General features: G+C 40.4%; 1 protein-coding gene across 1 annotated transcript; it reads right to left on the bottom strand.

Moving 5' to 3' along the window:
- Positions 1-410: 410 nt before the first annotated feature.
- LOC115115914 (cation channel sperm-associated auxiliary subunit epsilon) lies at positions 411-16,386 on the bottom strand. Its single transcript, XM_029644396.2, has 22 exons — positions 15,864-16,386; positions 15,627-15,675; positions 15,277-15,350; positions 15,052-15,115; positions 14,862-14,947; positions 14,748-14,772; positions 14,569-14,646; positions 14,374-14,474; positions 13,796-14,291; positions 13,145-13,613; positions 5,806-6,245; positions 5,564-5,622; positions 5,383-5,461; positions 5,241-5,293; positions 4,951-5,004; positions 4,838-4,871; positions 4,517-4,596; positions 4,305-4,404; positions 4,138-4,218; positions 3,861-4,018; positions 914-967; positions 411-806 (listed from the first exon to the last, which is right to left on the bottom strand). Exons 1-22 carry the CDS (start codon positions 15,932-15,934, stop codon positions 671-673), a joined length of 2,841 nt encoding a protein of 946 aa, XP_029500256.2. The 5' UTR covers positions 15,935-16,386; the 3' UTR covers positions 411-670.
- Between the last annotated feature and the right edge of the window lie 1,395 nt (positions 16,387-17,781).

Here is a 17,781-nt window from a genome sequence, read left to right as displayed (position 1 = left end):
AGTACTGACTGGGGACAGTTTGCGATGATATAGAGTTGTTAGTGAGCGTGCATCTTTTCTGCGTGAAATTGCCATTTAAACATCAAAATGAAATATCTTCTAATAACTATTTTTCGAAGTTGAATATTATTTCCCCACAAAAATATCCAACTGAAAATGTACACAATTCTCAGATAACGGGTGGCCACTGTCGTGCTGTAGTGAAGCGCTTTGTAACGATACATCGACAGTCGTTTAATCAACATGGAAATCGCTGATTTCACAGCTATCCATTAATCAACCTAACATTTATAAATACATCTTATGAAGACTCTGAGAAACGTCATCAAATAGCTATTGCTTTAAATAATCCATCTAATCTAGCAAAATAGTCATGAATGACAACTGAAGGTTAGACATAACTACCCAGCTTTGGTTTATATTCTCCTTGGTTTATTATACAATTTTTGAAAAAGCACCAAGAAATCAAGACAAAAAGTTCAAAGTTAAACATTACTTTTGGGATTGGTTCTTAAACATCTTATTTCAATTTCATTAACTGCAGAGACATGTTGGAGACCATAACAATCTATAAAATACTTTACTCAAAAATACATAACTGACATTAAACATATAATTACAAATAGTAAGATTGAAATAAAACCACTTTTAGTGAAAGTATTTGAATGACCTATTCATATTTATGCCTTTTGGTTGCCAGCAGATTCCTGAAAATAGTCACATATCGACAGTAACTGTAGCCCAGTATACAGAGTGAGAAAAGGGTAAAAACAATGGCCACATATGTAGTTAGATGCTGATACTTCCTGAAATGAAAAAGAATGCAAAGATAGTTGGTGCACAATTGACCTAGAACATTTAACAAATATGTCAGGTTATTTATCATAGCCATTTTCTCTGCCCCATAACTTACGGAATTGTAATGCCATAGGTCTGGACTGCAAACACAGCATGAAGATCACAGAAGCTGAGAAGAGAAAATAGATGAAGCTGGTTGAAGGCAGTGTTCCATTTTATTTTAATCTTTGGTATAGAAAAATACCAGGACCTGCTGAAAAGCACCGACAGACATGAGGTTAAAATGTGTTTGACAGCTGCCACCTGTTACTACAATAAATTATCAGCAGGGACCAATGACTTTCTAGGCATGCACACATGTAAGTCACACAAACAAGTCCACTCAACAATGTCACCTAAATACATTTCTGAGGTGTATACTACAAAGCAGGATCAATGACTTAGCCAGTTTACTTGCCAAAATATTCTGATATGAAGTTCATTTGAAAGATAAGCTTGAAATGTGATTAATCTAATTGATTCAACAACCAAAAACATATCTATGATTCCAACACCATCATTAAGTAAGCCTGATCACCAATGATGATGAGGCAGCCTATAGGGAGGATGTCAGAGACCTGGCAGTGTGGTGCCAGGACAACCTCTCCCTCAATGTGGGCAAGACAAAGAAATGATTGTGGACTACAGAAAACTGAGGGCCAAACACGCCCCCATTTACATCGACGGGGCTATAGTGGAGCGGGTCGAGAGCTTCAAGTTCCTCAGTGTCCACATAACTAAGGATCTATCATGGTCCAAACTCACCAACAGTTGTTAAGATGGCACGACAACATCTTTTCCCTCTCAGGAGGCTGAAAAGATTTGTCATGGGCCCTGAGATCCTCAAAAAGTTCTATAGCGGCACCATTGAGAGCATCTTGACAGGCTGCATCAACGCTTGGTATGGCAACTGCTCGGCATCCAAACGCAAGGCGCTACAGAGGGTACTGCGTATGCCCCAGTACCTCCCTAGGGTCAAACTCCCTGCCATGCAGGACCTTTATACCAGGCGGTGTAAGAGGAAGGTCCTAAAAATAGACTTCTCTCTGCTACCACATGGCAAGCGGTACAGATGCGCAAAGTCTGGGACCAAAACCCCCAATCTGTAAGACCGCTGAACAGTTAACCAAATAGCTACCCAGACAATTTACACTGACCCCCTTTATTATTTATCTTAATTATTTTGCACCGTCTTGATGCAGTCACTCGACTCTACCCACACACTCACATACTACACTGACACTCCCAACACACACATGCTTATTGACGCCACACTCACATTAGACACTTTCACACACGCTGCTGCTACTCAGTTTATTCTACATTGAACTAAAATAAACACAACATGTAAAGTGTTGTTTCACGAGCTGAAATAAAAGATCCCAGAAATGTTCCATACTCACAAAAAGCTTACTTCTCTCAAACAAAGTTGTTTACATCCGTTAGTGAGAATTTCTACTTTTCCAAGATAATCCATCCATCTGACAGGTGGAGCATATCAAGAAGCTGACTAAACATGATCATTACACAGGTGCACCTTGTGCTGGGGACAATAAAAGGCCACTCTAAAATGTACAGTTTTGTCACACAACACAATGCCACAGTTGTCAAGTTGAGGGAACGTGCAATTGGCATGCTGACTGCAGCAATGTCCACCAGAGCTGTAGGCAGAATTGAATGTTCATTTCTCTACCATAAGCTGAAAATGTCCCAGTTCTTCCATGGCCTGCATACTAGCCAAACATGTCACCCATTGAGCATGTTTGGGATGCTCTGGATCGTTGTGTATGACACCGTGTTCCATTTCCCGACAATATCCAGCAACTTCGCACAGACATTAATGAGGAGTGGGACAACATTCCAAAGACCAGAAATCAACAGCCTGAACAACTCTAGATGGAGATGTGTTCACACCAGATACTGAGGTTTTCTGATCCACATCCCTATTTTTTTTAAGGTCTCTGTGAACAACAGATGCATATCTATTCCCAGTCATGTGAAATCCATAGTTTCGGGCATAATTTATTTATTTAAATTGACTGATTTCCTTGAACTGTAACTCAGTAAAATCTTTGAAATTGCTGGATGTTGCGTTTATATTTTTGTCAGTGTATATTCTGATGGCCTAGTCACTTTTACCCCTACACATGTGTACATACTGTATTACCTCAATTACCTTATACCCCTGCACATTGACTCAGTCTTGGTACTCCTTGTATATAGCCTTGTTATGGTGTAACTATTTCCTTCTTTATTAAGCAAATATTTGTCTTACTTTTTAACTCTGCATTGTTGGGAATGGGCTCATAAGTAAGAATTATACTGTAAAGTCTACACCGGTTGTATCAGCATGTGACCAATAAAATTAGATTTGTGTGCGTTTGTTTCGGTTCAAAGGGGATGGAGTAAGTTATTTGTTCTGCAACCACTGGGGGGTCCCAATAAAACCACAGGACAGTGGCAGGGTTGGGATGCATTCCACAAATTAAATTCTCTCTCCTTGTAAATTCAATTGAATTAAATTCAAATTCCAGGTCAGTCTTTGAATTCAGAGATCATTAAATTCCTCTCAATTCCAATGTCAGGTAAATTCCCACATCTCTATTCCCAATTCAACATTATCCCCCAACAATTGCACAAATTATAATTCAATTCCCCTCAGGGTTTCAGGCTGATCATGCCACCATTCAGCCTAGCTATATTGGAATTATATACCGGTAAATGCAATTTCAAATTATTATTATTATTTTTTTTTTTTTTAATCCTGCAGTCAACTTTTAAAACCAAGTCCATTAATTCCATTGACTGGGAAATTTATAAATATCAAATTCCAATTCAATAGATTAAATGTTTTTATAATACTAATTCAAACAGTCCAAACAGTCTAATTCCAATTCCATAACTTGAAGGTTGTTGACGTTTCAAATTTAATTCAACATAAATTCTCCACTTGATGAGTGAATTCAAGAATTTAATTGGAATGAAATTGGAATTGACCCCAACCCTGGACAGTGGTCATTCACCTGTAATTGGGGTCCAGTATCTTGACATTAAACACATAGGTAGCACTGTCCACCTGGGAAAATGTCAGAAAATTTTTGGAGCTTCTGTTCATTATTTCATAAGGCTGGTCCAGGTTCCCCAACTTGCCAGGGCTGACCTTAAAACAAGTCCTGTAGCTCTGGAACGGGGATAAGAAGAAAATACGTTTATAGAACAACGTTTCTGGCATTGTGGCATTCTGGTAGAAATGTATACAGATCATGAGAACTACAGTATATAAAGAGTACAGCTCTGTACCTCCGGACCCCAGGCCTCCTCCAGGCTTTTCCCCACAGTCAGCATGGAGATCCAGGTCTGAGATTCACGGAGACAGGCAACCTGAAGGAGCCCCAGTGAGCATACCGGTAAGGAAAATTCAAATCCACCCCAGGTTCACTTATTTGATAGAGGAGTATAAACTGTACCTGGCGCATGGTTGCATTAAAAGAATAGTCCTTCCGACCAAATCTGTCCCATACTATGAAGTTGGCGTCGACGTTTCTAACATAGTTGTCTCCATCGTACCTGAATACATAAAAAAAAATGTAATCACGCATAGAAATATGTGAACCAATAAGAATTCCTCTGATAGTTTTAGTCATTCCTGTTAATGTATCATTTTATTTTTTTGACTTACAGGTCAATGCTTGGGAGAAATGGATTTTTATAGTGCGTTTTGAGTAGACATCCAAATTTCTCCCAGTCGTAATGCACAACCTATAACAATAATAAATGCATAATCAATGATGAAGGCAATTTAACTTTTATAAAAAATGACATAAATGTGATGTTTACAGTAAGTTAACTACAACACTAAAATGTCCAAATTTTAATACTCTATTTCCATTTCTAGCCTCAGGTGCAATACTAGCTATAGTAGTTACAGTACATATCTATACTAGCAAACAGGAACATTTAGTACGGTGTATTTCTGACAACCGCAAACTAAATTACTTACAATATCGTCTTGTTGTGGATCTCTGAGTACAGACCTAAGATGAAAGAGAATGTTTGAATGCAGAGAACTGATACTAATAGGAGATAATACAGTCCCTCAACATCCTTGATTACCCTAAAATGGTGTAGTTGGTGAGGCTGTACATCTCGCAAGGCATTCCCCAAGGCCTGGAAATAACAAGAAGGCATCACTACAATGCGGTCCTTTGTAGCTCAGTGGGTAGAGCATGGTACTTGTGACGCCAGGATAGTGGCTTTGATTCCCGGGATCACCAATATGTAAAATGCATGCATGACTGTAAGTCACTTTGGGTAAAAGCATGAACGTTTATCAGTTAAAGAATAGATCAGTCACACTAACTCTGTCTAGAGAATATAAATCTTACAGAATAGTTTCCACTTACCTAGCAACACGGATATGTCTATTTGGTGGGCAGCCAACATTAAAATGAGATATCTGTCAACAATATGAGAGTTGGTAAATAACAATGTGCTACAGTAAAATATAGATGCAGTAACTGTTGAATATGTTTGAAAAATTGTTACCCGACTCATTGGCAAATTACAAGTGTTGCCAATCTGGTTGGGTACTAGTTCCAGGGTAACAATGCCACTTGTTTTTTTTCTGTGAGGTAAATTAGCAGTTTATGTGAATATATTCCCAAAACTGATAAATTAAGCCTTTGAATGAACATCTATCACAAATTGACAAACAAAAAGGACTGACGTCAAATGTGTGTAACTCGTTGCGTCACTGTAATCCACTTTCTGGCTGATTATAAATGTCTGAAAAATCAAATAAAAGCATCAAATAAGTATTTAGAAATGTAGACATGGTAACTCGTCATGTATCCATTTCACTGAGCATTAGCAAAGTTCAGCAGAACAAAACATGCTACAAATCTGTTGAAAGGAAATCTGTAAAGAGCAGCACTGTATATGACATAATCAATACAGTAACAGCCTCACCGTGTTCACTGTGTCCACACTGTTCACACCCTCAAAGTGAGACTTCTGCTCAATATAAAGCAGGTCCGCATTGTTGCTGAGGAACTTCACGTGCACACCTTTTCCCTCTGGGTAGACTATCTGAGCCCACAGAACCATCTGGTCTCCCTTATCCATGTTATAGGAAATGGTGTTCATACTGTGCTCAAAGGAGATGAAGGGACAGTCATGGTAGCTGCCCTTCATGGCGCTCTTAGTCTCCATCATCATGGGGTACTTCTGGACGTGCAGCCCCTCAGGTGTCAGGGTGAGCATGTTGATCTGCTCTTTCTGGTTGAGGTAGAGGACCATGCGACTGTCCGGCTCCATCCACTTGTGCAAGCGCACCACCTCGTGCATGCCCACTTTACAGTAGAACAGGATATTGTTCTCCATCTTCACCAGCATATTCCAGGAGTGATCTGAGGCAGAAAGTAAAAGAAGATGCACACCAATAAAATGTACAACTACACTTTTAGAAAAAAAAATGCTATCTGGAAGGTAAACAAACGGGTTCTTCGGCTATCCCCATAGGAGAACCCTTTTGGTTCCAAGTAGAACTGTTTTTTGGGGTTCCATGTAGAAGCCTTTCCAAACTAAAGAAATCTTCTTCTACTTCTCTGCTATTCAAATCTGAAATAATATCAGAATTATCTGGTACCGGTCAAACGTTACAGCTGTTTAAGTAACCGCATCAACAAAATGTACTCACATTTTTATAAACAACTGAACTTTTAACCACTTTCCCAATAGGTTTGACAAAAAGTGAGAGGGGATGAAATCATCTACTTCTCTGCTATTCCAATCTGTCAGCAGAACAAAAATATCTGCAACGTATCTCACGATAGTTGTTTTAGTAACTGGAGTTTTTCCTAGCCACCGCGCTTCTACCCTGCATTGCACCTGCATAGGCTGGGTTTCTGTACAGCACTTTGAGATATCAGCTGATGTAAGAAGGACTTTATAAATAAATCTGATTAACACATTTTTCCCAAACTGCCACCGTTTTGACCACTTCCAACAATTCAGAAAAAATGTAGAGGGTATGAAATCTTCCTCTACTTCATTGCTATTGACATCTGGCTTTGAAAAAAATACATCTTATACCAATAAAAAATTGCAGGTGTTTGTTGTTTAGAGTGATGAAAAATAAGATAGATAGCGTCAGTTAACAGCTCTGTTATGTCACATCATTGAGTATGTTTACATGCACAATAATAATTTGATATTAAAATGATTACAACAGTAGGCAGATTATGCAATAGTCATGTAAACACTTTACTCTGCTTATCTTTATGGGCGTAAGGTCAAAATCGAAGTAAGCATGCGCTGATTAAAACAACTGGTTTTCTGAGCAATCTTTCGAATTATTAGGATATGTAACACCTTAAAATCGGCATTCCAGCTGTGTATTTGATCTGCCAATGTGCTAGCACAAGCCCAACGAACCTCCCTCTTTAGCGTGAGTAAGTTCAGAACAACTGAATGTTTGGGGTAACTTAGAAATGTCCTTGTTTTTTGAAAGAGAAGCACATTTTTTGTCCATTAAAATAACATAAAATGTAACATAAATAGTGCAGACAATGTTAATGTTGTAAATGACTATTGTAGCTGGAAACGCCAGATTTTTTATGAAATGTCTGCATAGGCCCATTATCAGCAATCATCACTCCTGTGTTCCAATGGCACGTTGTGTTAGTGGCATTAGGTAGCCTGATTTCAGATGTGTCCATGTAAACACGATTATTAGGGAAATCATTCTTCTTATAAATCTGAATATCCACAATAATCTCATTATTGTGTACATGTAACCGTACTCATTGAGCAGCTCAAACAGAACTCTTGCTATGGATACTCACACAAAGGTAGATAAAGAGGTTACAGCTGTTTGTCAAGAGTTTAGTGACGAAAAGCAGGTACTGTAGCTAACATCAGCTAAGAGCACTCTCGTATCGCATCATTGAGCAGCACAAATCGAGCCATTGCAATGGATACCAATGCATTCAATTGCAATGCAATTCAATAGACTAGAATGTTACAAATTTTAAAAAATTGAGACCCATCTCCTCTTTCACCGCTATTAACTCCAAATCAACGGTGAGATGTTTAGACGGACCCTACTTAGATTGCTTGTTGTCAAAAGACTTTTGATACTCCAGTATATATCATTTTTGAACTATAACCATTAAATGTGCATAAATTAAGATGGGTTTGAATGAGAACCATAGGAATACAGAGGTAGCAATTGAAAATGGTCCTGCTCATTGGCCAATTAAGCTACAAGACCAACTTTAAAACATTCAGGCTATGAAATTCTTTAAGACATTTATAAACTATAACTAAATAAATGTGCATACATTTGTAAACAAGAAGTCAACAGTAATTCTTGAACCGTTCAAGCTAGCGACACCCCGGGGCGGTAGGGTAGCCTAGTGGTTAGAGTGTGTGACTAGTAACCGGAAGATTGCGAGTTCAAACCCCCGAGCTGACAAGGTACAAATCTGTCGTTCTGCCCCTGAACAGGCAGTTAACCCACTGTTCCTAGGCCGTCATTGAAAGTAAGAATTTGTTCTTAACTGACTTGCCTGGTTAAATAAAGGTAAAATAAATTTAAAAAACAAGCCAACTTTCACAGGTTCAGGTTATCCTAACTTCAAAATCTTTACAACTTTTATCAACTGTAACTATATACAGTGCATTTGGAAAGTATTCAAACCCCTTGACTTTTTCATTTTTTTGTGCCGTTATGGCCGTATTCTAACATTTATTCAATTCATGTTGTTTTCCTCATCAATCTACCCCATAATGACAATGGGAGACCACACCGCGGCCTCCATCAATCTTAAATGGAAGAAGTTTGGAACCACAAAGACTCTTCCTAAAGCTTGCCGCCCGGCCAAATTGAGCAATCAGGGGAGAAGGGTCTTGGTCAGGGAAGTGACTAAGAACCCGATTGTCATTCTGACAGCTTCTGTGGAGATGGGAGAACCTTCCAGAAGGACAACCATCTCTGCAGCACTCCACCAATCAAGCCTTTATGGTAGAGTGGGCAGTCGGAAACCACTCCTCAGAAAAAAGGCACACGACAGCCCGCTTGATGTTTGCCAAAAGGCACCTAAAGGACTCTGACGAAAACAAGATTGAACTCTTTGGCCTGATTGCCATGCTTCACGTCTGGAAAAAACACCATCCCTACAGTGAAACATGGTGGTGGCAGCATGTACAGAGAGATCCTTGATGAAAACCTGCTTCAGTGCGCTCAGGACTTCAGACTGGGGCGAAGGTTCACCTTCCAACAGGACAACAACCCTAAGCACACAGCCAAGACAATGCAGGATTGGCTTTGGGACATGTCTCTGAATGTCCTTGAGTGGCCCAGCCAGAGCCTGGACTTGAACACGATAGAACATCTCTGGAGAAAACTGAAAGTATCTTTGCAAACTCTCCAAATTCAGGTGTGCCAAGCTTGTAGCGTCATACCCAAGAAGACTCAAGGCTGTAATCGCTGGCAAAGGTGCTTCAACAAAAAACTGAGTAAATGGTCTGAATACTTATGTTAATGTGATATTTAAGTTATTATTTTTATTTGCTGTTTTTGCTTTGTCATTATGGGCTATTGTGTGTAGACCGATGAGGGAAAAACGATTGAATCCATTAAAGAATAAGGCTGTAACTTAACAAAATGTGGAAAAAGTCAAGGGGTCTGAATACTTCCCGAATGCACTGTACATTTGCATTAAATAACACCAACATTAGGTAGCCTAGTGGTTAGAGCTTTGGGCTCCCTGAGCTGACAAGGTAAACAATCTGTTGCCCCTGAGCAAGGCAGTTAACCCGCTGTTCCTCGGGCGCGGGGACGTGTATGTCGATTTAAGGCAGCCCCCCGCACCTCTCTGATTCAAAAGGGTTGTGTTAAATGCGGAAGAGACATTTTAGTTGAAGGCATTCAATTGTACAACTGACTAGGTATCCCCTTTCCCTAACTCTTGAACAATTCAAGCAAGAGACACCAAACCAACGTACATATGTTCAGGCTATCCTAACCTTTCATCTACCTACTTTTTCCAACTATATCTAGTCCCCACCTTTACTACTGCAGACACTACCACTACTATAACGTTTTTCAAAACTTAACATAGTTTAAAACTGCTTTGCTTGAATTAAATAGTAAAGTAAAACTTCTACCATTACTACAAAAATATTTTTAAAGAAGTAACGCAAGTTCCAGAAACTGTACTACATGTACAATTACCATATAGTTATTATTATCATTCTGCACGCTACTCATCTTATGTCACGCCTACTCCCGCTCACCCTCTCCAGCGCTCGACGTTGCCGGTCTACGAACCACCTTTTGACTCAAATCAGCGACCTTCACTTTCCCTGACAACACACCGTAGACAAAAATGAGAGGGTATGACACCTTGGTCTACTTCTCTGATGTTCAAATCTGAAATCGAAACAGCCATAACTACTACCAATAACTACCCCCCCCCCACACACACACACGATCTGTCATGACGTTGGCCTGTAGGTAAGGTTTATGACCCCCCCTCAAAAAGACCTTTCTCCCTTCCATCTCTCTTGACTCTTGAATAGCCTCTTGAAGGGACTCTTGAATAGCCTTTGTTAAACAGAGAGTCTGGGAACATCAAACAAGTGGAGGGAAAGGAACCATATTTCAGTAATAGAACCAGTTGAAAATATGCGTTGGTACTTAATGAATATGATGTCAGTTCGGTTGTCATCTGAGACATTATGACTAATGACAGGATGACCTAAACTGTATCTGGGAAAGTCTACACATTATAGTTATCAGATTCACATGGAATTGTTGTGCAATTCAAATGTTTAAATATAAAATTATTGGTGAAAAGATTAAATGTAATTTTAGCTTCCAAATGAGAGATTTGGGTTTTCATAAGGTTAGGGCTCTGCTCAATCAGTGGCCCGCCCCTGTGAAGAGACATGGGCTATAAACTATTAAACACACCCTTCTCCCTCAACTATATAAGCCCTTGACGAAAATGTAACCTCCTGTTCAGGGTACATTAGGATGACGATCCGATGTCAGCAGGATTCAGATAATAGCTGTTCCGGGTACATTAGGATGACGATCCGATGTCAGAAGGATTCAGATAATTTGCAGTGCTAGCTGTGCCACCAGAGACTCCGGGTTCGCCCACAGGCTCTGTCGCAGCCAGCCGCGACCGGGAGGTCTATGGGGCGACGCACAATTGGCCTAGCGTCGTCCGGGTTAGGGAGGGTTTGGCCGGTAGGGATATCCTTGTCTCATCGCGCACCAGCGACTCCTGTGGCGGGCCGGACGCAGTGCACGCTAACCAGGTCGCCAGGTGCACGGTGTTTCCTCCGACACATTGGTGCGGCTGGCTTCCGGGTTGGATGCACGCTGTGTTAAGAAGCAGTGTGGCTTGGTTGGGTTGTGTTTCGGAGGACACATGGCTTTCGACCTTCGTCTCTCCCGAGCCTGTACGGGAGTTGTAGCGTTGAGACAAGATAGTAACTACTAACAATTGTATACCACGAAATTGGGGAGAAAAGGGGGTAAAATAAAAAAATAAAAAAGAAGGATTCAGTTAATAACTACAGAACAAAGCCAACTTCAGGGTTCGTGAAGATAACCAATAATTTACAACTTTCAGATGAGACTGAAATAAGGTGACGATTAATATTGACTGCTATTGATGTAAAATATTACTAGGTCTTTAAGAGTTTATTCGGAAGATAACAGTTCTATAAATATTATGCCCCGACTTTCTAGTTAATTACATTTACATGATTAGCTCAATCAGGTAATATTAATTACAGAGAAAGGATTTTATAGAATAGCATGTCATATCACTTAATCCGGCATAGCCAAAGACACGACACATCCATATTCCTTTATCACACCAATCAGTCCAACTTAACCTCCTTTCATCCCTCCATTCACCAGTTCGCCACTACCACAAAAATACTAATACTAAAGCAATTTTTCTTCATGGAAAATTACCATCTATACTGAATAAAAATATAAACGCAACATGTTAAGTGTTGGTCCCATGTTTCATGAGCTGAAATAAAGATCCCAGAAATGTTCCATAAGCACAAAAAGCTTATTTCTCAAATATTTTCCGTACGAAAATCCCTGTTAGTGAGCATTTCTCCTTTACCATGATAATCCTTCCACCTGACAGGTGTGGCATATCAAGAAGCTGATTAAACAGCATGATTATTACACAGGTGCACCTTGTGCTGGGGACAATATCAGGTCACTCTAAAATGTGCAGTTTTGTCACAAAACACAATGCACACACACACGTTTTGAGTCAGGGTGCAATTGGAATCCTCTGCAGGAATGTCCACCAGAGCTGTTGCCAGAGAATTAAATGTTAATTTCTCTACCATAAGCCGCCTTCAGCCTCATGTCATGTCAAACTCTTTGCGTTCTGACGGAGGTCAATCATTGTTAATGGGGCTGTCCGCAACGATGCGTTGGAGATGCCGCACTAGGCTGCAGTGCGTTCTGTGTTCCGCATGCGTTCAATATTTTTAACTGGAGCGTTGCTTTACCGTGCAGTGGTACAAACAGAAGTTCATAAACAGTCAAGCCAGTTAGCTAGCTATCTAATTACAAAGCTAACACCTTTGCTAGACAGCTTAGCTAAGAAATTGCCAGCACCTAGCTTCCACTTTCCAGCTAATTATTTCACATTCAACTGACCAAGGAATCCAATAATATTGGCAATGTGTCTCCATTCAGCATTTTTAGCATGGAGGTCCCAGTAGCAATCAGCGCTTTGGTCGAACAGGGCAGGGAACCAGACAGCGAAAATGACCTTCTCCATGCTGCAAACCTTTCTGCTGCCTCGCGAAGCACATGTCAAGTTCCAGTTCCCGCAAATATCCAGCAACTTCGCGCAGCCATTGAAGAGGAGTGGGACAACATTCCACAGGTCACAATCAACAGCCTGATCAACTCTATGCGAAGATGTGTTGCGCTGCATGAGGCAAATGGTGGTCATACCAGATACTGACTGGTTTTCTGATCCACCCCCCTACCTTTTGTTAAAACATCTGTGACCAACAGATGCATATCTGTACACCCAGGCATGAGAAATCCATAGATTAGGGCCTGATTAATTCATTTTAATTGACTGATTTCCTTATATGAACAAACTCAGTCAAATCTTTGAAATTGTTGCATGTTGCATTTATATTTTTGTTTAGTGTAGTTAAAAAATTTTAAAAATTATACAACTTAGTCCAATAGAATCACAGCAGGTCTTGGAATTGACCAAAAAGATTCAGGAGATCTTACCCAAGGTCACTTGGTGAATCTTACTGCCAAAGGCTGCAGCACTGAGATGTGATGCGTTGAAGGGTCTGATCTCGCCCCACTCGTTGTCATTGTGAAAGCTATAGAGGATGGTCTCTTTGTTCCACAGCAGCAGGGATGCATCGGCTGATTCCAGGAAGCGCATTTCAAATGGACCTTTAGGGATGTCCTTCAGCTTAAACTTGGTCATGAATGTGCTGGTTATCCAACTAGGGACCAGTTCATTGTAACTGGTGAGGAAGTTGCGTGAGATAGCGCCTGGGACGGAGTACATCACCAGAGTGGCCAGGGAGGCCGGGTGGGAACCGAATGATGCTGTTAAATAGGTGACTCTTGGAGGAACCTTCAACACAATTTTTAGGAAATTCTCCCTACCCGGGTTTTTAAATTTCTTTGGACCCACAAGCAACAAATTGTCTTTCCACACAATTAAAGAGCTCAGTTCCACATCCTAAAAACGCAGAAGAAAATGCATTGAGAAACAATATATGACTTTGTCTTATTTGGACTAAACCTACGTTATTTACAAGTGATTAAATGTGGAGATGGAAGGACTACACCTTTGATTTTCATATTTAATTCGATTTTCACATTTAACCACATTGAATCCCTTTGGGAGGAGCTGATGCTTACCTGAACAGGGTAGTTACTAGCGCAGCACGTTCTTTGATAGAGGCCCATCACTCCACTCGTGGGCAGTTGAGGATGTTCTGTCAGCACACGATCCTGGTTGTCCCTCCAGTAGAGGGCGCCATCTATTCTAAATATGATGCCGTCCTCAAGAAGAGCAGCTTGGTCCACAGTGAAATATCCCTCGGGAGGGACAGGCAAAGTTCCTGGGTCCACCTTCAGCTCCTCAGAGGTGAGGAAAGCATTCTTGGTTATGAGGGCGCCTGTGTCGGAGAGGAGCAGGCCGCGGTAGAGCTCACAGGTGCCCCACACCAGGGATAAAGGGCTTCCTGGGGCCAGACGCAAAGACACCTCCCTCTCCCCATTGGGCTCTGCAGGTTCTGGCCAGTAGAACGTGTGCTGACTGTCTATGACAAAGCGAAGCTGGAAACTGATTGGCTGACCATAAATGTGAAAATCGTTGAATCTTTCATCACCAGGGATGACTGCTTCCCAGTACCTATAGTAGAGGGTATATGTTGTGCATTATTTGTATGTCAGAATTCGTTTTTTTATGATATGGCTTAGGGTGGTATGCTTACCCATCTTTCTGGAAATGCCCCAAGTGAGTCTGCTTAGATTTGAACTTGATCACTGGGTACTGTCCGTTATTGTAGAAGTGCTTAGTGATATATCTGGATTGCTGAGGGACAAGAATGCAACTGAAAATCGTAGGTACAATTTAGATACTTTTTATGAATTTCTGACAGAGATGACGATGCCAGAACTGGTCTCACCGTTGAGGGTACAAGTGCAGTCTTGTTAATTTCAGCAGGGTCTGCTTGCTCTGGATCAATGATCCACATTCTCACTTGCTGATAGAAAAACAGACAATTTACATTGCTGAAAAGGTTAATGATCTTCCTGTTAAGCTGCCATTTATTACTAAATCTTTGTGTTGTAAAATACATTTTACCTTGGAGCTTGTTTCTGCTGAACCTCTAAATGAGAACAATTTAAAACGGCCATTATTAAAACACACAAAAACTAGAATCCATATTCTACAAAAATACAGAGAATAGTATTTTACCTGTCAATAGGCACTACAGCATACCAGATAAAACTGAAAAATGAATCACTGATGAAAAGATATCGTGCCTCTTCTTCCTCTGGTGACTGTTCAAATCATGCAATAGAAAGTATTACAAGTAAATATTTTTTTTGTTAACATTCAGTTCAATTTTTTGTTAACATTCAGTTCAAATGGAGAAGGTACTTACAGACACCAATGGCTTTACCATTTGGAAACCAGGAGAAGTGCATTTCATGATGGCATTTGGGGAGCTAAGTGGAGTTCACATTAAAAACAATAGTGTCAGATAGAAGTCAAGCCAATGAAGGTATCCTTTAAAACCAATGAGGAACTGTAAACTATTGTTCAATAATTACATACACTACATCTGCAGATACCAAATGGTGACTGTTTCATCATATTTTTCCTTTACCTTTTGTTGTTGACATTGCAACACTCTGGATACTCCCATTCAACAAAGTCAGATCCATCGTACTTGAGGAAAACCTAAATATAAAACTAGTTTTAAACACACTGAAGTCTGAGTAGCTTTTACAACCTTATACTTGGGGTAATAATATGAAAAGTGTGTGTAACTAATTTGATATATTTCTACAATAATAAAATATATATTCCTTCCAAGCATATGCATATTCTTCCCATGCACCTGAATTGTTTTAATTAATTGTTAGTGGAACCAATCTAGTATCCTGTTGGTTAAAGCTAGCCAGCATTAGCGTTAGCTAGTGTCTTTGCTAATAGTTAGAAGTTAAGAGTACTTACCGCATTTTGTAGTGTAAATAAGTTTTCATCCTCCAAAATATTATTGTATCTGTAAAATAAATTAATGTATTATATTAACATGAACACATTGTTATCTACTTGATACTCCCCTTTTTGTAAGCTTAGTTAGCTTGCTAAAAAGATACGAAGAGGCTACGTGAACTTGCTAATAACGTTCGCCCATGTTATCTAGCTGGATAATTTATTTTGGGAAGAATGGGTAGTTAGTTTAATTACCTCCATACTCCAACGATTAATTCGATTTTCAGAAGTACAAGGAGAGACAGAAAAAAAGGTAACCCCCTCATCCTGTCTAGCTTGATATTTAGCCACTCTCAAGCTCACAGATGCGGATAAAATAATTTAGCTCGTTCTTTTTTGTGCGTTGTGGCTGCGTTCCAGACAGCCAAACTAATTATGGGTGCTTTCGTAAATTCACTCTGATTCTATCTATTCCGATTTCAGAGCGCCCTCGTCTGAGTGTGCCAGAGCACAGAATAAAACAGATGGATTTACAAATACACAACACCCGTCGAATGTGACCTGTATACGTTATCGTCGGGGGAAAAAACGTTATGAAATTATTGCCAGCATCAGTTACAGTCTCCAACGTTTTAGATAACATGAAAACAGCCTAACCAGCTCTGCTAAGGCGAGTAAAATGGTCAGAGTGCGGTGTTTTTTGTGTCTGGAAGTAGCTAGCCAATTTAACCAGTTAGCTTGGGAGTTTGACTGCTGTTGTGAGGTCAGAACGCTCGGATCAACCCTACTCATCGGCCAGAGCTTCCGGTGTACGCTCTGAACGCTCTACCAAATACAAATAATATAGTGATGGGCATTCAGATTTTTGGGGAGCCTGATGTTTTTTTCTCTGTTCACCTAAAAGATACGTTAATTTGGCTCCCAAACATTATGGCCCCCACATATCCCATACGACAAATCAAATGATGTTGTCCGGTGTTATGATATTTGTACGCTTGTGGCTAGATGGAATACACTTCCATCTCGATGTGTCGGGGACAACGCAGGGCCGGAGCATCAATTAGGGAGATGATTGTGGACTTCAGGAAACAGCAGAGGGAACACCCCCCTATCCACATCGATGGAACAGTAGTGGAGAGGGTAGCAAGTTGTAAGTTCCTCGGCATACACATCACAGACAGACAAACTGAATTGGTCCACTCACACAGACAGCATCGTGAAGACCTCTTCAACCTCAGGAGGCTGAAGAAATTTGGCTTGTCACCAAAAGCACTCACAAACTTCTACAGATGCACAATCGAGAGCATCCTGGCGGGCTGTATCACGCCTGGTACGGCAACTGCTCCGCCCTCAACCGTAAGGCTCTCCAGCAGGTAGTGAGGTCTGCACAATGCATCACTACCTGCCCTCCAGGACACCTACACCACCCGATGTTACAGGAAGGCCATAAAGATCATCAAGGACATCAACCACCCGAGCCACTGCCTGTTCACCCCGCTATCACCCAGAAGGCGAGGTCAGTACAGGTGCATCAAAGCTGGGACCGAGAGACTGAAAAACAGCTTCTATCTCAAGGCCATCAGACTGTTAAACAGCCACCACTAACATTGAGTGGCTGCTGCCAACACACTGACACTGACATTGACTCAACTCCAGCCACTTTAATAATGGGAATTGATGGGAAATTATGTAAATATATCACTAGCCACTTTAAACAATGCTACCTTATATAATGTTACTTACCCTACATTATTCATCTCATATGCATACGTATATACTGTACTCTATATCATCGACTGCATCCTTATGTATCACTAGCCACTTTAACTATGCCACTTTGTTTACATACTCATCTCATATGTATATACTGTACTCGATACCATCTACTGTATCTTGCCTATGCTGTTCTGTACCATCACTCATTCATATATCCTTATGTACATATTCTTTATCCCCTTACACTGTGTATAAGACAGTAGTTTTGGAATTGTTAGTTAGATTACTTGTTGGTTATTACTGCATTGTCGGAACTAGAAGCACAAGCATTTCGCTACACTCGCATGTAACATCTGCTAACCATGTGTATGTGACAAATACAATTTGATTTGATTTGATTTGGATTTTAATCCAATCCCCTCACACCCTGGCTGTTGTTGTCCATTAATGGAGCTAG

The sequence above is a fragment of the Oncorhynchus nerka genome, linkage group LG28 (genome assembly GCF_034236695.1).
Source record: "Oncorhynchus nerka isolate Pitt River linkage group LG28, Oner_Uvic_2.0, whole genome shotgun sequence".
In the NCBI taxonomy this organism is placed as follows: Eukaryota; Metazoa; Chordata; class Actinopteri; order Salmoniformes; family Salmonidae; genus Oncorhynchus; species Oncorhynchus nerka.
The sequence above is the reverse complement of the archived record's forward strand: the minus strand, read 5'-3'. Positions and strand labels throughout refer to the sequence as shown.